General features: G+C 44.3%; 1 protein-coding gene and 2 non-coding genes across 8 annotated transcripts; all 3 read right to left on the minus strand.

The window, feature by feature from the left end:
* Positions 1-1,439: 1,439 nt before the first annotated feature.
* On the minus strand, positions 1,440-22,483 carry ATG16L1 (autophagy related 16 like 1). Of its 6 annotated transcripts, none has more exons than XM_042020687.1 (19): positions 22,285-22,483; positions 21,160-21,253; positions 18,848-18,953; positions 17,318-17,391; positions 16,877-17,128; positions 15,933-15,998; positions 13,615-13,701; positions 12,847-12,903; positions 12,611-12,658; positions 11,808-11,910; positions 9,716-9,821; positions 9,526-9,596; positions 7,892-7,963; positions 5,810-5,930; positions 4,876-4,981; positions 4,227-4,376; positions 3,779-3,826; positions 3,310-3,411; positions 1,440-2,911 (listed from the first exon to the last, which is right to left on the minus strand). In XM_042020687.1, exons 1-19 carry the CDS (start codon positions 22,397-22,399, stop codon positions 2,818-2,820), a joined length of 1,872 nt encoding a protein of 623 aa, XP_041876621.1. In that variant the 5' UTR covers positions 22,400-22,483; the 3' UTR covers positions 1,440-2,817. The 6 variants fall into 6 exon arrangements, with proteins under 6 accessions (XP_041876621.1, XP_041876620.1, XP_041876624.1 ...); XM_042020686.1 differs by having other exon boundaries at positions 13,615-13,704; XM_042020690.1 differs by lacking the exon at positions 12,611-12,658.
* LOC121661030 lies at positions 8,889-9,151 on the minus strand. Its single transcript, XR_006014835.1, has one exon.
* LOC121661031 lies at positions 11,331-11,600 on the minus strand. Its single transcript, XR_006014836.1, has one exon.
* Positions 22,484-22,599: the final 116 nt, after the last annotated feature.

Below are 22,599 nucleotides of genomic sequence, written 5' to 3' on the forward strand. Positions count from 1 at the left end.
GACTGTAGGAAGTAGTGAAGAAACCCCAGACACGTTCTACTCAGTCACACTTTGCAAAAGCAAAAGGGAGGAAGCTGGTTTTGTACAAGTCTGAGCTGCAGCCACTGCAGGGTTATTTGTTCTCCAGACAAGGATGAGCATTCCTGTTGGTACATGTACCATTGCAAACACCTTCAGGGGATCTTGGAAACAGCTTCTCCATAACACACATTCTAGTGCACCGTTAATCCAGAGAAAGATGCCCAACCCACCCCCAAATCCACTTGAAGGGCAGCTCCACCTGTGGCAGCAAAAACCGCTACAGCCACCTCTGCACTGCAGGTACCTTCATTTGCCCTTCTTCCCTCTGCAGGCTGAAGCAGAAAAGGAGGCAATGGAAGTAATCAAAATATAGGAAAAAAACAAAAGCTAAAATTGCTCACTAGAATTTCTTACATACCTTGGTGCTAAGGAACTTTAATCTAAAATGCTTAAGGACTTAGCTAGCTGGCCCTTATCCTTCAGCATTATTAACCTGCTTTATACTAGCATCAGTGGGCCAAACAAAGCCCTTTGTGTAAGATCTGTGGCCATGCTGTAGAAAAACACAAGTGTAGCAGCCTAAATTATAAACATCCTAAACCCATTCTCATCCTCTTCAGCAGTCCTGCAGTTTTTATTATGCTAATCTCTTAATAAACTTTCATCATGCTGACTTGCCACTTCATGATCTGCTTTCCTGCAGTAAGCAAGGTCACCTGGACTAGTGGCAGGTGCCTTTTCAAGGACTATCTGCCACTGCAACAGGCAGAAGAAAAAATATCTTGCCTTTAAAAACTGTTCAGAATGCCAACTTTTCATTTTTGCTACAGTTCTCGCTGCCATGAGCTGGATAGAAGCTTATTTTCTTATAAAGGAAGGAGGGTGGCCAGTGATGGCTCTTAAGTTATGAAATTTGTACAATGAAGAGCTGAAGACTTTGTTTCATTACTCTGAAGCTGGAACCAGAGCAACACCTTCAACACGGTTTTTGTGCAACTCCTATTCCTGACTTAAAAACTTGACAAGGTGGGAGTCGAAGTCTCACAGCAGAAAAAGCTGCCTATTTCAGCTGTGTTTGACATATAGATCCTGATTTCCTCAGTTCAGTAGTTTATCTAAAACATCCAAGAACACATCAACCTTTCAAGGACAGAGACAGAGGCACTTGCTCAATGTGGCAAGACTTCCTTCAGTCTCAAGGCAGGACTCCTGAGACAGGGCAAGCCCAGGGTGCACCTGCGGGACATCCAGCCCCAAGCTAAGAGCATTATCCTCTTCCCCCCTCTACACCAAATCCCACAATGGGGGTGAACACAAATCCACAATTCACCAAGGAAATGACATTTCAGGTTCCCCTCTGCACTCATTCCAAACAAGATCTCGCACACAGATGCACAAATAAATGAATCAGAACAGTGTGGGGTTTTAAAAGCAGAACACAGGTTTATTTACAATCAAATTCTTATGGGCAGCTGAATAAATAAAAACTTTGCCCCATATACTCTAATTTCCCTCTGCAGAAAGTGTCTGAACGAAAGGCTGGGTTAGAGGGAGCCTGTCAGAGCAGCTCTCCCAACCCAGCCCCCCCAAAGAACACACTTCCATAGTAAAACACTATCGGGAAAGAAGAAAATAAAGTGCAAATAAAAAGGCAATAAAACGCTGGTGGCTTGTCTTGAGGCCCAGACAATGTGGAAAGGTTTGGCTGGATAAAGATATGCCAGGTAGCTCACACTCAGTCACATCATGGTTTGGGGTGCCAGAAGAGGGACAGAGCCAAGACACCGCTCCGTACCACAGAGCAAATGGGAATATTGCACGTGTGCTCAAGAATGGGGCAAGTGGCCTGGAATTGCCAGCACCAAAACAATGGATTTGGGATTTGATGCCACTGCTCCCCTGTGTTCTACTGACAGCCGCCAGGACAGGACGGATGAACAGAAAAAGGAACCAAATGTCTGCATTCCAGGACTGAAATCACAGGATTACTACATTCCTCATCACCGCAGCACAACTTCTACAACAACCTCAACAAGCCGAGCTCTCTCTTCATGCCCAGTAACCAAACTTTCTGTGGTATAAAAAGATTAAAAACCTCCTATTTTGTGATGCCCAAGCTGTTGAAGCTTCTTCAACACAAGAGTGCAGAAGTCCCGAAGAACAGAACGTTGCCTCAAGAATTGATACACAGGGTTCACATGACAGTGCTGGAGAGCCTATGCCAGGATCAGAACAGATCCAAACTGAGCTGATGACTCAAAAGGCAGATCTGTCAGAGCCATGGGAGACTCTCTTTAAAAGCTGTTCCAACATTTCAAACTGCCTAGGATGTGCTTCAGGATCTTCTCACCCCATGCCTGAACTAGGCCACCAGAACAGAACACAGGAGACAGGACATGCTTTAAGTCAGCATACACAATGACTTCTTTCCAAACTTTCCACCTCAGAAGTGCTGTTGACACATTTGTGTGACAGGATATTTTGGCACAGCTGTCTGGTGAGGAATCCCGCTAGGTATCTTCAGCTCCATGTGGTGCATAGATACTGCATGTAAAGGCATGACTAAGTAGCATTCCCCATCCAGAACAGCTAATTCCATGCTGAGCCCGAGTGCCACAGTGCAGTTACGGCCGTGAGAAGTCTTTGACTCGGGCTCCTTTCTCCATTGCTTTAGAACTTCCCTCTGGAAAGCAAAGCCCATGTGCTTGTCAATATCCTGATGGATCTGGGCTCAGGTCTCCACGCTGTGCAGCCACGGACCAGCACCACCACACACAGCCTTTCACCCTCCGTCAGTCAAAACTCAGACCACAGCACAGCCTTGTTTCCTTTGTCCACACTGACCACGTGGGCACCCGCTGGTGACCACGCGACTGCATTGATAGAAGAACTGAAAGGGAAGGCAGGAGTAAGTTTACAAGAAAGCTGAATTCCACAACAGCACTTAGCACTGGAATGAAATACTATAATACTCTTATTACCAATAAAAAAGCCCCCCAGTTTCTCAGATCTCAAGATCTTGGGCTTTTACTAAGCCTGAGGGAGGTACCATTTATTCAAAATACATTGAATGCACTTTATTAGAATTATATCTCAGTTTAACAAGATAACAATCTAATCTAATTCAACCTGGAGAGTACTGCCATGAATCCACAAAGACTTTGCGTATTAATAATTTTCACATGCCAATAAAAGTTGCAAAGCTGTACAACTCCAACTTTTTCATAGCTCAGCAAAGAGCCACAACCCAGATCCCCACCCTAGGCTGCATGTCCCACTTCCCCTCACCTGTGATGCTTTGCAAGCGTCCTCTCCAATTTCCCAGTAAGCACATTCCAAACGTAGAGGGCCCCATCAGCTGAGCCAGCAGCCACATAGTTACCATCAGGGCTGTGGGATCACACAAGGCACAGAGGGCAAAGAACAATTTTCAAGTCAGCAATTTTCAGCACACATCATCGTTCCACCCACAAGTTCCTAAGCAAGCAGCTTGGCATTAAATAGTCTTTCAGGAGTTATGTGTTATCACCTGCTAATACTAAGAGGTGAAAGCACTTTAAAATCAGAGCTTTTCCAAGACATTGGATCAATATCTACAGATACACTCTGGCTTGACCAAGAGGTAACCTTGGGCAAATTACAAACTCTGCCCCTGTTTTTCTAGCTGTAACTGGGGACCAGTGCAGCCAAGCATCAGGACTCACTCAATTTAGCTGGGGACAGGTTTATCAGGTATCTTGTTTATGTCTGAACTTACCTGAACACAACTCTCGTCCAGTCAGAGCCACATTTGAATCCCTGGGCACTGGAAAGTTAGAATCAGATAACCATTAGCTCATTTATTAGAAGAGATACTTACTAAAGACAATATTAAGGATTTCTGCATGGTTCAGAATAAACTCCAGCATCCTTTATCCCAATTAATGTTTCTCATATACCCTTCTCTCAGTGGCACCTGAAGTAATTCTTTCCCTTAGACCACAGACTTCTAAATCAAGCTGCCTTCTTTAAAGAGACACATGAGAAGATCCATTAGAGCAGATCTTTGCTATTTCTAGACATTCTAGAGAACTTTGCCAGCATGTAGAAAAAAAAGCGAGGAGACTGCTCTCTCCACAGAGGTCCTGACAACCACTCCAGCACTGACGGTAACCCACAACACAAGGTTCTGAAATTGACTGTACTCCTGTGAATAATACACTCACCTGAACGTCTGCTTGACAGCACTGACCCGCAGATCGATGATCTTGAGTAGATCATCACGGGAACAGGTCAGAAGCTCTGTTCGCTCTGGGTTCAGGTCCAGAGCTGTGATTCTTCCAAGCAGCTCCAGTTCTTTTACTATGCTTTCAGTCCTACAGACAGAAAGAGAAAAAAAAAAAACAAGGGGAAGGAAAAAGAAAGCAGTGAACTAGGGTCCAGAAGCCAAACCAGTGCATCAAAACTTTGACTTGTCCCAATGTGGAAGAGAAGAAAAAGGATTAACGGTTTATTCTTACATTTTCTTTTTTTCCCAAGCTAGATCCTGCCTTGTGTATAGCATTTCCAGCTAACAGACACTATTTTCCTCACAACCCCACCCTAGAACAGCAAGTACTGACCAATGAAAAGCATTTACCAGCAAGCAGGCTGCCTTTTCAGAAAAGAAATAGGATCCCCCCCCCCCGAAGGGCCAGACCGGGGATACCAAACAGCATAAAAGTAGTAACAAAAGTCTCTTTAATGGCCTTTTGCCACCTTTACAACAGTCTCCCCAGATGCCAAGCTCAGGAAGAAGAGTTCCCTACTTCAGATTAACCTGACAGCAAACCCATAACCACTCCTACACCATAAGCTCTCCTACAATAGTTTTACCTGATGTCCCAGAAACGAATTTTCTTATCAAAATGTCCACTCATTACACACTGCTCAGTACACACAATGTCATTGCAGCTAGATCCTGCAAACACTGTTTTTATACCTAAAAAGAAGGAACAAACAGTGACACTTAAATTCACATTGTCCAAACTGATGAAAATAGAGACAGAAAACAACCCCTACCCCACATACAGTGGCCACACAGAGCAGTGCCCAAGGAGAAGCACAGGGCAAACTGTCTTAAAATAATCCTGATTAAGTCTTCAACCTCTCTGCCCTTCTCAATCTCCTTTGCTGGGACTTTAAATGTTCCCATGATAGCTGCTTCATTTCCATTTCATATTTAGCCAGATGTCATGTGCTGCTGTTAAACAACATGAATCTGTCTCCTTGACCTATGTTTGCAATTCAGGTATCAAGGTAACTTTGAATCTCAAATGCTCTCTCAGTGCAAGCAGATTTAAGAGCCCACAACAGGAGAAAAACCAAGGAAATAAGGTGTTTCTCCCAAAGAAAAGCCTCAATCCTAGCAATTCCTTCATTTGAGATGTTGAAATTTTTGGTGTGTTTTCAAGAGACACTTCCATCCACCTCCAGGTTAAAAACCCAGCCTGGCTCCAAGTTTTTAGTGGAAGACTAAAATACCCATCCCCAGACTGGTAAACAAAGAACACTCGCAAAAACAGCTGCTCTCAGTATAACAGAATTAACAGTGCTTCCTGTACACACAGGATTTCTTATTCCAGGTTAACAGGCAGAAAGAATTCAGTTACTGAAAGAATAACAGAAAATGGGATGACTGCTAGCTTTTTCTGGTTTTATACTGGCAAAAAGATTCAATAGATTCAGTAATTGATCTGATGCCAGATTGCCATGAGCATTCAGCAGAAGCACAGAACATGAATGAAAGACAGAAGTTAGGCTTCCTTACAAACTTTGCTGCGGAGGTCCCAGAGCTTGAGGGTCCGGTCGTGACTTCCCGAAACAATACGTGCATTGTCCAGCAAGAACTTGGCTGACAGGACTTTACCACTGTGACCTGTCAGGGTGTGCTGTGGGCAGGAGATTGACATGGTGAAACTATTTCCACTTGCTCAAATCATAATTTGCATGTCTCCTGTACTGTTTGGTGGAAAAAACATCTATTACAGTTAAACAGAGATCAACATTGAGTAGGAGGGTTAATTATCACAGAGTCCAGCCTGGAGCTGGGAAACACAGGTCACCTTTGGCTGCAGTTTCTCCAGTTACTCAGGAACCTGCCAGCTCCTTCCTCAACACTCTGTACACCTACACTGCACAGACAGATGGCAACTGCAACACAGCCTTGCAGGACAAATTGATGAGAAGGGGTAAAAGCATGCTGAAAATGGAAATTGTGCCTTCCTGCTTTCATACAGAGCTTCCCACAAGGACACAACAGGGTATCGAGTCTCAACTGTTATTACACCTTAAAGCCTGAAAGCTGAGACAACCAGGCATTTCAGAAAAGCTGCCTGCAGCAGCTTCTCTAAGCGTAGAGGGAGGCTCTGTGGGGCTGACAGCACGAGCCACATTCACTTAGAATTGCTCAACATTTACACCGTAAATCACAAAACAGATAATGAATTACTAAAGTAAGAGCTATGACAAACAAGACAGAAATTTCTGTATACAGTTAGATTTTTTTAAAATACTCAATGGATTATCAGATTACACAAAGCAACCTGGGCTGGGGGAGACACAAAATAAAAGCCCTTAAGAATGGAAAGAAATGGGAGCAAGGTTTGGGGAAAAACCCCAAACGTGATACACAACACAAACTCAAAAGATCATCCCAAAAAGACCACCTTGCCTCAGGAAAGGAACACAAACTCCAGCAAGGAGGATCCATCTTTCACTCTGCGTATCTCTTCTGCCCTTGCTGCACAGACATCACACAGATATCTGCATTTAGGCAGGGAGTTTTAGCAAAGTTTACAGTGATTTCAGCTTTACTGCCTCCTGCCTATGTGCAAGCCATGAAAAGTCCACACCGCTCACACTCGAAACAGAGATCACTGTTTTATCTCAGCAAACAATGAATGTACTTCAAAGAATTACAGGAAGATTATATGAAGCCAGGTGAATGTTAGCAGGTGTAACTAACTTTCTGCAGTGAGTAATCTGTCTGCTAAACTTGTATTCACTATTATCCAGTAGTAGGTTTTGCAGCCAAGGAGAAGGTGCAAAAGAACTGATAAGAGACGTCACTTTCCTAGCTGAGACCTGACATCTCCACAATGAGAACTACCCAGAGAATTATAGTGCATCTATAGTGCATCTAGTGCATGTTGGTTATAACCAACACTGAAATGTCACAAGATTTGAACATCAAAGTAGCACCTTCCTAAAATAAAAAGTTGAGGAAATGTACATAGGAAATGACAATTTTAAAAAGCTCTTGGAAAGCTGTGAAGAAACTTTTGGTCAATCAAAGGATAATTTTCAAATCCCAGCCAAGTGTTAGAGAAGAATATGAGTACAAAGTATTTGAGAGGAAAGGAGGAACCTGTCAAAAGACATTGAGGATGATGTCCAGCATGTTGAGGCTGGCTGCCTTGGACAGCCAAGCAAAGGGCTCCTTTTCAAGAATGCTGCTCCTGACTTAAAACTAAAGCTCCTCTTTGTCTTCTGCAAAGCCCTTTTCAGCAGCGTCCTTTGAGTGAGGCTGAAACATTGAGGTGGCTCTCCATAAATCTTAAGAAGCATTTAAACTTCCCCAGAGGGGTACACAAAAGTGCACTTTACGTGGCAAGGTTTTTCTAACTGGGAGGTTGTATTGGGAAAATACACAGTAACTGGAGCTGGAGATCAACACTGCATTTTAGGTCTTGCTGTGAAGACCTTCACGAGATAAAGAAGCTTTCAACAAAAAGAACTGTTCAAAGTGTCTGTAAATGCCCAAGTTCCAAAATTGCCGTGTCCCCATTAGACAAAACTGGGAATAGAAGACAGAAACAACCTGCGCACTGCTTTGCCTCACAAGACTCACCCGTAATCGATTGTCATCAACTGTCCAGATTCTGCTGGCAAAGTCATTTGAAGCTGCTAAGAGGTAAGAACCCTGTGAACACAAGATTCCTTTAAAATTCCATCTGCTAGTCAATATGCAAACCAAACTCAAATAGTTCAGTAACTCATTAAAACCGTATTAGTGCTATTTTGCCAAAGGAAAAAAAGAATAAAATCAAAACCACAGTAGCAAATGCCAGTATGGAAAGCTAATGTAACCTTCCCAAAGGCCTATGATACCTGCTTCGCACCAAAATGGGAGGGTTTGTAGTATCATGGCTATAAGTAAAACAAGGTACTTATTATAACAAGAATAATGTATACCAATATACAATTAAAACAATAACCAGACCAGCAAAGGGACATTCATTTTTCCCTTCTGCTGCAGTGAGGAAACGTGTTCTAGTTTACCCTCATCTGTTGTGGAGTTGTTTTCCTTTTTTGTTGTTTTCTTTTCGTTGTGGTTTTTTTTTGGTTTGGGTTTTTTTTGGTGTTGTTTTGGTTTTTTCCAAGGGAAAAAGCCTTGCATCATCTACTCCCGCTGCTTAGACAGGTCTCAGAGTGGAATTAGCCTGATTCTTGCCATTTTCATTAGAACTCTAACTAAGCTAAGATTCCAAAAATGAAATCTGCCTGAGGAGAGAGAAATCGACCTGTTCATGGCTTTAGGCTTAGGGCTCCCACAAGTCACCCATGATGGAGAATGGCCACCACAAAATTTATGCTTGCACTCCTGTCCATCTCAAAAGACTTTCCTGAATCCTTGTAATCCTTTTGGCATTTCACCCAGGCAATACTCACTGCAAATGTGCTCAAGCAACTTGCCAAACTCAGGACTATTTTCTCCTGCAGATTAACAGCACATCTCTAATGAGCTGGTCAGCTTCCAAAAGAAGGAACCTCTTGGGTGTGCACCATAATTTAGCACATAGAATCACCAAATGGCAGAAATTACATCAGCTTTGTGTTATGGAAGAGGTCTCAGCAGAAAAGTCAGATCATATGTCCAGTTAGACCACTCCAAGACCCCAAACTCCTTCAAGCAGGACTGTTGGATGCTGATCCCAGTCATGTCTCCGCTGCTCCAGGTGAACATGACCTGAGCACATCTCCCACTGTCAGCAAACACTCTGCCAGCCACACCATTGCTGTGCCATGGCTGGGGAGAAACTGCTGGGAGAAGAGGGCATGGAACTGCAAGTCTTAGGATAATCAGACCTTTTACTATTCATCACAGACCTCTGTAAAGCACTTATGGAATTAAAACTTCACAGAAATACTGCCTTAGTGCATTCGCTTCTTCTGTGCTGTTATGCCAGCTTCAGTGGAAGGCTGAAGACTGATTTCTTACTTTAAACAAAAATCTGTAACAGCCAATGTCTGAGCCACGTATCATCATCTGAATTGTAAAGCAAGGATCAGAATTACAGACTGCAACTTATCAAATAAAAATCTTTTGTACAATTTTAACAACTTTCAGCTACTTTCATGTTTTAACTCATTTCTTAGGTAACTTTTCAATTAGAATGGAAACAATAGTAGAGAACAACATAATTCCATAATTCCACATTCCATAATTCCATTAATTTATTCCAAATTACAGTGGATACTCACAGCACTATCAAATTCTATGCTTGTAATCCCAGCATTACTGCCAGAGAGGGAACCTTTGGGCTCACACCTATCTGCACAGAGAAAGATGAACAAAAACTTGAGCAATGGATTAGAACAGAAGTTGACACAAAGTGACCCGTAATACAAGTTTATTTAGCATCCCATCATACCCCAAAACAAAAAGGTTTACCTCCCAAGACTTCCCACAGCTTAACCCTCCGGTCCATGCCTCCTGTTGCTAGTAACCGGGAGCCAGGGCTGAACTGCACTGCATTCACCTCCCCATCATGTGCATCCTGAGGAGGGGGAGGAACAGAACAGCCACCCAAAAGGGAATTAGCACACACCCACAACCCACAGACCAGAAAGCTACACAACTTAAAGGTTACACAGAATCACAGCTGTGCATCTTTCAGCAGTACATAGGAAATACAGCCACAGACTGAAACTCTGCTGTGGCTGGTGGTGTATGGACAGCAAAAAGGCTGATCCTTATCTGAAGGAAAAATAAAGGCACATCAAGAAAAACAGCAGCAAGGACTCAGCAGTGATAACAAACTACCAAAAGCCTTACCATGCTTCCTAAGCTTAGGCTCTTAAGTCACACCAGAAAAAAAAATACGGAAAGGACAAGACAAAAAACAGTAACAGGTGATGTGCTGTAGAAAGAAAGTAACTTTTCATTGTTCCACCTGTCCATAGACAGCCATGGATCCAATCAGTTCATGCAACCACAGAACACTCAAGTCAGGCTTGAGTTGGGCAGGTCTGCGAGGAAACAGCACAGCAGATGCACTGCATTCACCGGGTGTGTTGGTGATTAAGCAGTACCAGTACAGGTGTGACAGCACCTGCTTGCTGAGGACTTGGGCTTAAGCTGTGCCTCCTCTCTGCAGATGCAGAGCCCCTAGCACCCCTGATCCTGACAGCTCAATGTTCTGAATTCCTAACCTTTTAAAACCTATGAGAATTTTAAGATTCATTCCTTTTTTATTCCTTTATTAATTTCATGGCTTTATACTACTTACCCACACAGTATAACCACCACAATCTTAACCATTTTTTAAAGTATTTTCAGTTACTTCTCTTTCCAAACCAGCTTTTCTGGAAACTTGTATTTTTACAGAACTTGTTCCTCGAACGGGTCTGCCAGCTCATATTTAAGGCTCATCACACTTCAAATCTGATCTTTCTGCAAACACAGAGAAGCCATTCACAACAAAACTGGTGAAAGGCCTTGCCTAGAAGCTATGCCTGGGAGTGATTCCTGAAGTGACTACCTTTTCCACCTCCTACTCTCCAGAGGTGAGCCCAGTCGGCTCCCTGCATCTGCCAAACCTCTGCCACAGAGCCCTTGCATTAATTGTTGGAATGCTCTGCCAGACCTAGACATGTCTTGACCCTCCACCTGGGCTCAAAACACTGGAGCTCAAGCCTAACACCTCCTTCCCCGATGCCCCCTATTCAAGCCAGCTCCAGCTGCCACTTCAGTCATGACCCTATTCTCACTTGAGGTGACACTGCTACTCCCTCCATCCCACGACTTCCACTACAGAATATGGTAACAGGGCAGGCAAGAATACACAAGCCTCCTTGCTGCAGTGAGCCACACTGATACTCTGGATGAAAAAAAGTAATTTCATATCCATGAAAAATCCACATCCAGCTCTGGAGTGCCCAAGAAAGCTCCAGAGGCATGTTCAAACAAGCAGCTGCATTACAAGACAATTGCCTTTCAGTCAAAAGACCATGCCCTGCACAGAAACTTAAGTTTATCTTTTTGAGGCCAAAGAACACACAAAGGAGGTCTCAGCTTGAAAACCTTTGATCATGCACAGTAAATGAGGACACCCCACCACCATGAGCTCCTCTTCACCAGGTCTGTTGGATTACATTTGGTGCCACAACTCCCTTTACTGTGGAGAACTGGAACTGAATTAATCCCAAACTGTCAGCAATCTCTTCCTCAATCACAGCTCTACTATGGCATGATTGAATAGGAACTGCTGGGAGCAAGAGGGTAATGGGGTGAAATTTCCCTGTGCCCTCAGAAAACTTCTTTGTCATCATCGACCTCATTAAGACAGACATCAAACACACTGGCTCTGAGAAACATTTGGGCTAAGAATTAAACTGAATGAATGCTTCTACCAAACCAAGAATTGCTTCCTGTTCGGCAGTGCTAATAGAAAGTTTCAGGATATCGGTTCCCACATAGAGGATTCTCTTCCTCCAAAATCAGAACAAAGAATGGCACAGCAGAGAATTCCTTCTGTACTCACAAAGACACATATGGCAGTAGTGGGCACTCTCACTTCTTTACTGGCACCTGGATGTGGCTCTACATTATCCTGGGGTGCAGGGAATGAGGACACAGAACGCCTCCTGAGATGAAACAAAGCAGAAACATTTTAAAATGAGAAATGAACACTGTTTCTCTGGAGTTCATCCTGATCTGTACCTGTCACTTAACTACTCTGGACAACAAGTAAAAAATGGGGGAAGATGCTTTTAACTTTTTTTTAATCCCATCTTTCAAAAATTACATTTGTCATACAACACTACATTCACTTGTGGCTTTAGATATTTCACAGTTCACCACATAAGTTACCTGAACTGATTACTGAACTCATTTTCGAGCAGTGTTTTAATTTTTTCAATAGGAAGCAAAACATGGGACTGACTGCAGCTCCACCGTTATGTCTAGGAAGACTCAACACCATTGCAGCACTACATCCCAGGCAGCAAAATGCTCTGTTCCAAAGCTTGGGCTGCTCCATTTAAGCAAAGACATCCACCTACTGCAGAGCTTAGCTTAGAAGGAGTGGCTCCACTCTGGATACTAAGCACAGAACCCAATGACTTATTTTGAACAACCCTACTAAAGGGGCAAAGTGCAGTGGAAAGTAAGAGCAAACCCCATGTATTCTCTCCACAAAGAGGGGCTTCACTGCCTCTCTCATTGTAGACAGTTTCTAACCAGAGTTATCAACTGCAGAATCTGATCAGCACAATGCAGCTGGGTTCCATGTTACTTCAATGGAATACAATCACATGCCGGACTAAGAGCGGATAATGTTTTCACCTGGCAGTATCAGAAGACTGATGTCCCAAAAGGGGAGACTCAGACAGACTGGAGGGAAAGGTCAGAGGTCAGCACACGGCAAGATGGAAGAAACAGGAAGTTGAGGAGAACAAAAAAGAAAAAAAAAAGAAAGGCAGAAGCTAGAAGGAAGGCTGAAAATATTTGCTGCATCACCAAGATTTTGGTGTACATTGAAACCAATATACAAAACAAGAGGTGAAAGTGTTCTAACCTACCCAAAGATATTACTGATAGAGTCCAGAAGGCCTCCAGCTGGCTGGGAGAGTCGCTTACTGAAGGAGGGGAGGACAGGTTTAAACCTTGTGAATAGCTTCTCCACATAAAGATCAATACAAACACATTTCATAGCAACACGTCTCTGGAAAGACTCCCTCCCCTCAGACCCAGCCCAGAGACAGAGAACACCAAGGCAGGCATCAGTGCAAAAGTCATCAGTAACTACAACTCAGAACATGTTTTGTGGGTGAAGTTTCTTCAGTGTCCCTCAACCTCACCCTGTGAATTGCTGGGTTTAGATATAACAGTCTACCAAGTCTGAAGTTTCAACCAAATTAATCCATAATCGCAGGTAACTACCTCTTACTTTCCACTCACTGCTATTTTAGAGAAAGAACAAGATGCATTTAATCTAGGTGAAAATTATTTTCAGCATTTCAGCTAAACCCAGCTATTTGCAAAGTCACATTGATATCTTGTAGAGTAATGGAGGCATAAAACAATAGGCATTGTAACACCCACTTTATTAACTATTTAAACATTTATTTTAAAGAGTAAACAAATATTTTTCAGGCACTGGGGTAATTAAGTTAAAACAGCAAAGGAAAACCAGCACACGAGTTTCCTACTGCTCTGGTAGAAGCACTAAACTGTGTTCTACCTAAAGAGAACTAAAACCCTAAGTTACATTCCCAACATAGTTCCAGCTCTACCATGCCCCTTGCTCCTCCTCAGTGACATGCTACAAGAATCTCTTGGGCACACACCTGGATGTCCGGCTGACAGCTGGCACTGGAGAAGTTTCCTCAGCTGTGTCAGAGGTTTCATCCGCAAGCACTTCGATATCATCATCCCTGCTGAAGTGAGAGAAAACACCTCCTTTTCAATCAGCCACTGACAGCATGAACTGACAGGATGGCAATGTTCCAGGGCCTGTCAGTGTCCATGCCCAGCCCACCCCAGGTTTATGGAGCTGCAGCAACACACAGGTAGATCCAGACAACACACATTGATGCAGCTGCCACTGCCAGCCATGTAACTCAACACGCAGTGTCTGAAAACAGATACAGACAGCAACTAAATTTCAGGTTTTTTCTTTCCAGCTGCCAGTTCCACTTCACTGACAGCAGGGCTGGATTTCCACATCCCCCTATTTCTGTTTTCAGACCTCCTTTCCAGATTCTCTTTACTACAGGCATCCTATTTCAGCCTGTAGCACTAACAAACAACCCACCACACCTGAGCAGGGCTTCCCTACAGAGTGAGTGATATTTGCTGGAACAGTTACAGAACAACAAAAACACGAGTTACTGCAACACCAAGTATAGGTGATATCAGTACCTTTTTTGCTGTTTCAAAACAAGTAAGTGTTACAAAAAGCACAAGAGTTTGATTGAATTTTCCTGCTTCACCTACACCAAAGACACCCTGATACTTTCTACACTGTTGTACTTCAGGTGCTGCACCATTAAGTGTGAGAGCAGTTTTTGTTCACTCCACTAAAGTGCTGGTGGTTGACTGAACACAAGTGTGAGGTTCCAACACATGTACAATAAATTATTCCAGCTAAATTACTCAGCTAACACTGAAGATTTTTCCCCCATTAGTCATCATGGGCTGTGACAGCCTAGTATTTTTTCCTTCAATGATGATTTTTCCTCCACTGCTGATTTTGCAGACAAACTATTTTTAAACACACTTTACCAACCCAATGCTATTTGACTGAGCAGAAGTTTAAATTCAGCATTTAAATAACCAATTTGTGCCACCAGATAACACTCAGCTGCAAAAGCATTTAAAAGATGAGACCATTTGTAACCCCTCATTTCAGAACACAGTTGCACTTTCAATTCTAAGATTTTGGAGGGGAGTATACATGAAAAGGCTACGGAAAATATACTCACTGATTGAATGTATGAGGCTGGAGTTTCAATAAAATACTATCAAGTTCTGCCGACATTTATTTTTTTAAAATCTAAGGTTTCTGCTATTAAAACTACGTGTAGCAAAAGAACTTTACAGGTTAACAATGTGATTTTAAGTAAATACAAATACCAGGGCACCCCCCCGAAATGGTGCAGTTTTTCCCTTCAGTAAGCAGCACATTTACACAGCACAAACCCTCTCAAATTTTAAAATCATAAAGAAGAAATCAAAACCACCTCTGCAGCAGAGTTTGAGTAGTTTACAGAAGCAATTATGCTACAGGGTGTCCCATACTCCCTTTCCATATGCCCTTCCTCCCTCTCCCAGCCTTTCACGTAGCCTCCCTTCCACAGGGATGCACTGCTCCCGTCCTGCGCAAGGGCTTGCAGCAAGCACAGCACTCAAGATGACTCTGTGATGTGAACATAAAGAGAAAAGATCTCCAGAAAAAGCCTGCAGGCTGCTCTGGCACCAGTCAGCAGGGCCCAGGAACAGAGCATCAGGTGCAGCTGTTCTAGACCGGGCAAACACAAACACCCTGACCAGCCCAGCTCAGAGCACCCACAGCTCACACTGCCCACTTCAGTCACCTGATCCAACACCACCCAGGGCCAAACACAGCAGGGCAAGGACAAGGGACTAGAGGGATTTCTCTTCTGCTTACCAGGTAAAGGACTCCACTGGTTTTCCCTTAGACAATAAATCCCTGCCGGTATGGAAGCCATGTATTTTCACCCAGGTTAATTAACTCAGTACCTGTTCCTACAGGAAATCCTTGAGCACATTCGTAGTGTAACATTTTAAAACCCAGGCATCTCCAGAGCAATTGTTTCATGGCTTCCCTGTTTCATGAAAAACTACTTTAAAGACCAAAGGCACATATCTCAGCATAAAAACATTTGTTATAACAACATCTATTGACCATACGAACCATTCCTGGGACTTTCAGTCCAAGCATCCATTTTCAGTCCTAAAAGAGCTCCTTCTTCTGTAAGTTCAGGTAGGGAGAGTTACTGCACATTTCTGACTTCATACAAGAAGTTTAAACATTCCTCTACATCACCCAATTTAGGAATAAAAAAGATACCATTTATCATGCATCTACATGAACCTGAGGCATGAACTGATGAAAGAGACTCTACAAATCAAGACTGCTTACGGTTCAACAGGCAAGGGCTCTTTGGCAGCTTCTGCCAGCTCCTTCTGCAGCCTGGCCTGGCGTCTCCTAAGAAAGAGAACCCAAGGTTATTAAAAAAGAAAAACAACATTTCCTTAATCCCATTCCAAAGGCTACCCTGCACAGTTCTGATGGGCTTCATAAGATTTTTAAAAAAAAAATAATTAAAAAAAAAAAATCCCATTCTGCTTTTCAAGGTATTCTGAGCAGGAGAGGCAGTTTTCTTACTCTGAGTAGCAAAGGACAAGATCACTCAAGTGAGGCAATGAGGCAAAGTGGCTAGGTTTATGGCCCTTTATAATCCAAATGAATATGGATCAGCTTGGAGGGCAAGAACTTGCCAAAAGAATGATTATGTTAGTGAAGCTAATATAAAACTGCCAGCTTGTAACTGTGAGACTTGTAATATAGCTGGGTCTCCAGGTATCGTCAGCTGGCAAGTAAGCTGAAACAATTCAGAAGAAAAATTATTTTGCCAGGAAAAAAAGCCATACAAACTATTTTTGCAATCAGGTTTACATAGCTCAGTCTCATGGCACATGCTCATTCTAGAGGAATGCAAAAAACACTGAAATAAGTCAAGTCAAAAAAGGATAAAATTAGGAGCAGTATAAGCTGCAATATTAACAAGAGAAGTCCAAGTCTAATGCCAGCAAAACCCCCCAGTTTCTATCTGATTTCTGATATTCAGCCTGCAGTGAAATGTTGCTGAAGAAACAAAAGAACATGTTTTATTCATTTAAAAGACAGAAATGTTTTTACAAAGCATCAGTCTGTGTTGGCTGGAAAAAAGAACAAAGTTCTGGACTCTCACTGTGTTGTGCAAAAATAGAGATCTCAGAGGTCAAAACTAAATCTGGTTTTATCCTATGCACTCATAACTGAAAAATATCTCAGTTTTATCAAACAGAGGTCATGAATCTCACCTTGAATCCTTTTCATTTTCTGCATTCAAACGATTAGCTTCTTGTGCTTTCTCTGCCATCCAACGTGAGACCAGCTCCTGGTTGTCTTCAGTAGTTTTCCTTAGTTTCTCCTCCAAGGCATTGAAGGTGATCTGGAGAGCATCATATTCATCTTTCAGTGTCTGATTAGCTCGCTCAAGATCTTGCAGTTTGCTACGCAATTCCTGGCACTCTGTTTCCAGTTCAGAAATCTTTTGCAAATACTCTGCAATCCTGGAATGGCAACAAAACATACAAAACAATGAGGACCTCCTTTGGGACCTGTGCCATCTTCCCTGCGCTGTTTGCACAACGCCTCACGAAGGCATTTTTAGCTCTGGGCTAAGACTCCTAGAGAATATTATAACTCTAATAAAGAACTTCACCAGAAGTCTGGTCACAGACAAAACAGTGCCTACTCACTTGGCTTCGTTCATCTGCATCTCCTTGTCTTTCTGCTGCATTTGGTTGTTCAGATCAATTACAGACTGGGCCAGCTGGGGAGAGGAGAAAACTGCATTACAAACTGCAGGGATGTCAGTGGGTAGCACACTGAGCAGCCGTCAGTGCAAGCACAGACTAATCTAGCATTAAAAGCATGGATCACACCTTTCAGGTCTTTTTTACCCCAGCTTTCTATGCAGATCTGCTACAGGTCATTAAATCAGAGAATCCACGTTCAAAAATGAATTGTCAAAAAGCTTTGATGTCTCACTCCCTTCCCTCAAAAAGTTTCATTAATAGTCAGATCAAACAATGTATAATAGGAAGAAATTTTAGTAGTGGAAAAATCAATACAGAAACTAAGAACTGTCAAGTAAGTAAACAACAAATGAGTACTGACAACCAAAAAACAAATCACCCTGTTATGGCCACAACAGCCATTTCAGGAGACACACAGCTCACACTGTGAACACAGGTGCCACCAAGAGTTTTCTCACAAAGAAAGTTGCTGGTGGAGTGCCTGCAGAGCACAGGGAACAGAGGGGCGGAGGCCAATACTGCCGAGCTGCAGCTGCCAGCTCACAGCTTAGCCAGCAGCACAGCCTCAGCTGCCTAGGAAGAAGGAAGACTGATTTTTGGGAAGAGTGGCTGCCTGTGTAAATGGTTTTAGGACACGAGGTTAGGAGCAAAGAAAGTATTGTGAGTGCCCTGACTACTTGGTGCACACCTCCTACAGAAAACAGTCTCCTCTTTGGAAAGCTCAGAATTGCTCACACTGGAGCTTCTCCACACCTTCAGTAGGGTGTGATCAAAGGAGCATTTTCCAGGTCATTCACACCTTTTCCCTGTGAAAGTGTGCAGTTCCATTCAGCTTCTGGACTCATTCAGGCCACTGCTGTGCTTTTAAAAACCCAGCTGTGCTGCTGAAGCTTCCATATCTCCTTATCAAAAAAACCCCACAAAACACAAACCCAAGACCCCCTGGCTTTTCCTCTCTTCCAGGTCCAAGTCTCATCGTTACAGAACTCCTGGGCTCTGAACCAGCACTTCCTTTCCAGCCTAGCACCATGGCTCTTTCACCCTTGGCTGGTGCTTGTTTATTTTGTCCACTGCCACAGAAGCGGTGCTGCAAAGTGAGACCAGTGAAACCACACACAGCCCCCTATGCCTCACTCATTTTAAGTCTTTTGAGGTACTAGTGGTCATACACAGCTCTGTGGCCCAGATCAGTTCCTTCCTCCTCTAATACAACTAAAAACCTACTAATGAAGCTGAAAATTCAGCACTTAAAAATCATGCTATGCTGACAAGGTAAGCTCTCATCTCCTGGTGACAGTGTTACAGACCAGCCCATCTCTGGTTGATTTTAATAATCAAAAACTGGGGAAGCTTAAAAAGGCTCTAGACAAAAGGAGAAAAAAATGATAATTAACGAGCCTGGTAAAATCATGGTCAGGCTCCCAAAAGGATACATATGGACCCACAGAGAACATAAGAGGACTTTCCAACCTCGCCACGTTTCTTGTGCAGCTCAGTCAGCTCCTCTTGGTGCTTTATCTTCAGCTGGGCCAGTTCCTGCAGCTGTGCATCGTTCCATGTGCCATCATGTCCTGGGCTGCAATTGGAAAGAGACGAGATGTCCCAAACTAGAATCCAGTTGCTTCTGTGCCTTTGCCAGGGTCCGGACATTGCCTCCCTTGGATGCTGTGTACACCAGGGACACAGGTGATTCGTAACAAACCAAGCCACAGCTGGCTTCCACACCACGCACTCCTCACCAGCCAAAAGGCCATCACACAGTACTGGAAAGTTGCGCCTCCTGAGGACTAGATTCACTTTTTGTACATTTCTAAACCAGAATTCAAACTCCAATGGAAGGTAACTAGCCTTTGTTTAAATCTGCATGAAGACAACTGAGTCTTAGAAGTACACTCTCTAAATTCTGGAACAATTACAAATATTTTACCACCCCAATTTGTTCTGGAGGGAGCTGGTGGATCTTGAAGATGCAAGATGTCTGGAGAGGGTACCGAACCAGAAGCTAGGAAACCAAGGGTGTATTCCCAGGCCCTTGGGTTTACAGTCCCAGGTGTGACAAGTCACTTCTCCATTGGCCTGACTATACACTTTTTGTGCATAAGTTTTGAAGTGGTTACCAACTGTGTTTTTCAACACTATTACTGTAAGATAATCTTGAATTTCTACATATCAGAAAATTTATATCAGCCTCCGCCCCAAACAACTACGGAGTGTAACATTTATCACTCATGTCTCTGAAAGCACAGGGGCAGGAACAGAGAAAACCAAGTTTTTTTTAAAGCACATACACACACAGACTCTGAGCACACTATCAGCTATATTTTGAATTACAGTTTTTAAAAAAATCATAATTTTAACAGTTCTATCAGACAAACAGAACAAGGTAATTGCATCCCTTTCTGCAGTCATTTTGGGTTGTAACAGTCCAAAGGGAAACAGATAATCCATCCAAAGGCCTCACAGTGGTATCAGTAACCTAATGCTCTTCCCAAAAAATTACCAACCAACCCCTCAGTGAACTAATGCTACACTAACTGCATTTCCAAAAAACGTGTGCACACAGACAGGAAGCCAAGTCCTGTGGTAACAGCCAACACATCCTATAGCTCCAGCCATGCATACCCCTACAGCCAGAACTAGATACTACTCCTTGGCCCTCAGGGAAGTAAAACCACTTTTCCTCAGCTATCTAGGATTAGAAAAGTAGTTCTGTTTCAAAGACCTGCCATATACTGAGCACAGTATCAGCGTTCAGCTGAGCATTTACTTTCAGATGCTGCTTCTGTGCCTTTCTTCTCACCCACATTTAGTCCAGCCTCATCTCTAAGAGCTGGCATTCAACCAGAACATGATTCCCGTAAACTGAAATGGTTCTAGACAACTGCAGCCATTAGAAAGCTTTTGAAAACTTTCACATGGGTATTAACTCCAGCCTGCTGGAGTTTTGCCTGCAATTCCTGTAAACCCAGGCATCCTTCCTTCTCTGCTACATTGATTTGTTTTGTATCCCAATTGGACATGCTCATACAGTTCCCTCCTGTAGAGGGGTTCTGGTTTCAGGACAAGAACAAAAAGGACTTCAACAGAGGAAGCAATTCTTACAGAAGTAGGAACTCTTAGCTCCTTGGCCCTGCCTTCTCTTCAGGTACACTGAGGGCAGAGCCTGCCAGTCTTCACCTGTGGGACAGACAGGCTGTCCAAGGGACACTTCTGGCACACAGGTTTGCTGCGCAGTCAAACACCAGCAGAACCAGCAGCACAACCCCTGCCTGCAGCACCAGAGTGCTACTCCCAGGTTAGGGAGGAAGCTTCCCAAGAAATCCTACTAAAAAGCAGGCAGAAAACACCTTCCTTTCGGCATCTGGTGCTTATTTAGGACCAATACTTCACAATCATGGTTTATTTCTGTTCTCCCCTTCCACGTGATGACACAGATCAAAAGAAACTAAGCTATTACACCATCCCATACTCATCAGGAGGAGCAGGCAAACAGATCAGATGCAGCAGCTCATTGTGGTCCCCCTCTGCTCCATGAGCTTGTGATAAATCAGTTTCCTTCCCAAACCTGGCCAGACCTTTCTGTGCTGCACATTCTAAACATATTGTAACTTTAGCACAGGCTCAGACACAGCTGTAAGTTATTTTTAATCCAACAGAATTCCAGCTTGTTGTGTGCCAAGTCACTGTAGGGATGCAGGAGCTGTTTGTGTGAGGCATCAAACAGTGGTTTAGGTTACAAGGCGCACAACAGACAGCTGCTGACAAACAGGAGCGTTACATACCTGGACTCATGTCTACTCTGCATGTCATATTTTTCTGCTTGAAGCTTATCAGCCAGCACTGCATGAAGGTCTGACTTCTCCAGCAGCTTGTTATCTGCAGGAGCAAAAAGTGCACTTATGAGAACCAGAAAGCAAATCCAGATTCCCACCTTCTCCTGCCAGCTGTGATCTAGTCCCTTTAATTACTCTGACACAGCCAAATGCTACGTGAGCCTCCACCACCTCAGTGTGTTCTCCCTCCTCTTTGATCTCAACAGGTTAAGGCACCATCCACCTACAACCCCAGGAACTCCTCATTAATCCAGATGCTTTGTGGGACTGGTCTTATGAAAGCTTAATAAAGAGAGAGTGACTGCTCAGGTGCATTGCTGTCTGCTAAAACAGACAGAGTTCAAAGTTCAGACTCTTTACAGCCCCTCAAAAGATGGCAACCAGGAGAACAGGCCTGGCAGAGAGGCCAAACCCACCTCTTCAGGGTCCTGCCCAGGACTGTTTGCTTTCTCCCAGAGTGTGTGGGACCCCCCCTTCCATCCTGGCACAGCTGAGGCAGGAGAGGGGCAAGGAGGAAAGCCCTGGACAGACAGTGCTGGCCCCTGGATAGCTCCAAATTTTACAAAAGACCATGAGCAGGGTCAATAGCACCATTGTTCTCGGTTCCACAAGCAACTGGGCAGGAATTGTGCAGACAATTCAGACATTCAATCTCGTCCAGGGCACAAAGCACTTCAGCCTCTGAGAGAACTGAAACAACCACTTATTTTCTTCGAAAAAGCAGAAATGCCAGCTTTCCTGTTATTACAGACATGTCCCAAATAGTCCCGTGGAAATGGGTCGGGCGAGGCCCCGGGGACCCTGTGCCACCACGGCTTTCCCATTTCTGAAGAAAAGGAGGAATCCCAGAATGATTCGCGCTGGAAGGGAGCGCAGCGGGTCACCAGGTCCCACCTCCCCGCTCAAGCAGGGTCAGCCCTGAGCACATGGAACCGGATAGAACCCACTTCTGGAATATCTGCAACGAGGAAAACTCCACACCCTCCCCAGAGAGCAGAGTCTCCCCGCAGATACTGATGGCCATCGGACAGGGAGAAGCGCTACTCGGCCGTGCCCCCGCCGGGCCCCGCTTACACTGGGCGATGATCTCCTCGAAAGCCTGGCGCTGCAGCCGGTCCCGCCGCCGTAGCTCCTCCGCGATGTGCCGCTTCCAGGGGGGGAACCCAGCGGCGCGCAGCCCCGACGCCATGTCCGCGGCAGAGCCGGGGCGGAGCAGGCCGGGGTGGGCGGCGCGGGGAGTCGGGAAGCGGCGGGGCCGCGGGGAGGCGGCGGGAGCGCGGGGAGGCGGCGGGAGCGCCCTCAGAGCCGGGCCCGGGCCCGCTGCCGCGCCCCCACACCCGCCATGGCGCCGCGCTACGTCAGGGGCCCTCGCGTCTGAGCGGCGCGCCG

Source organism: Corvus kubaryi, unplaced genomic scaffold (assembly GCF_017639235.1).
Source record: "Corvus kubaryi isolate FWS band 111438036 unplaced genomic scaffold, C.kubaryi_AGA036_p1.0 37041, whole genome shotgun sequence".
Taxonomy (NCBI): domain Eukaryota; kingdom Metazoa; phylum Chordata; class Aves; order Passeriformes; family Corvidae; genus Corvus; species Corvus kubaryi.

Bases quoted from the DNA above. Each gene is read 5' to 3' on its own strand.
- ATG16L1 (XM_042020686.1), bottom strand. From the start codon at position 22,399: ATGGCGTCGGGGCTGCGCGCCGCTGGGTTCCCCCCCTGGAAGCGGCAC. The intron at 18,954-21,159 runs GTATGTAACGCT...TTCCAATTGCAG, and splicing joins CAGAGTAGACATGAGTCCAG to CCCAGGACATGATGGCACAT. The intron at 11,911-12,610 runs GTGAAAACATTA...GTTTCATCTCAG, and splicing joins CAGTCTTCTGATACTGCCAG to GAGGCGTTCTGTGTCCTCAT.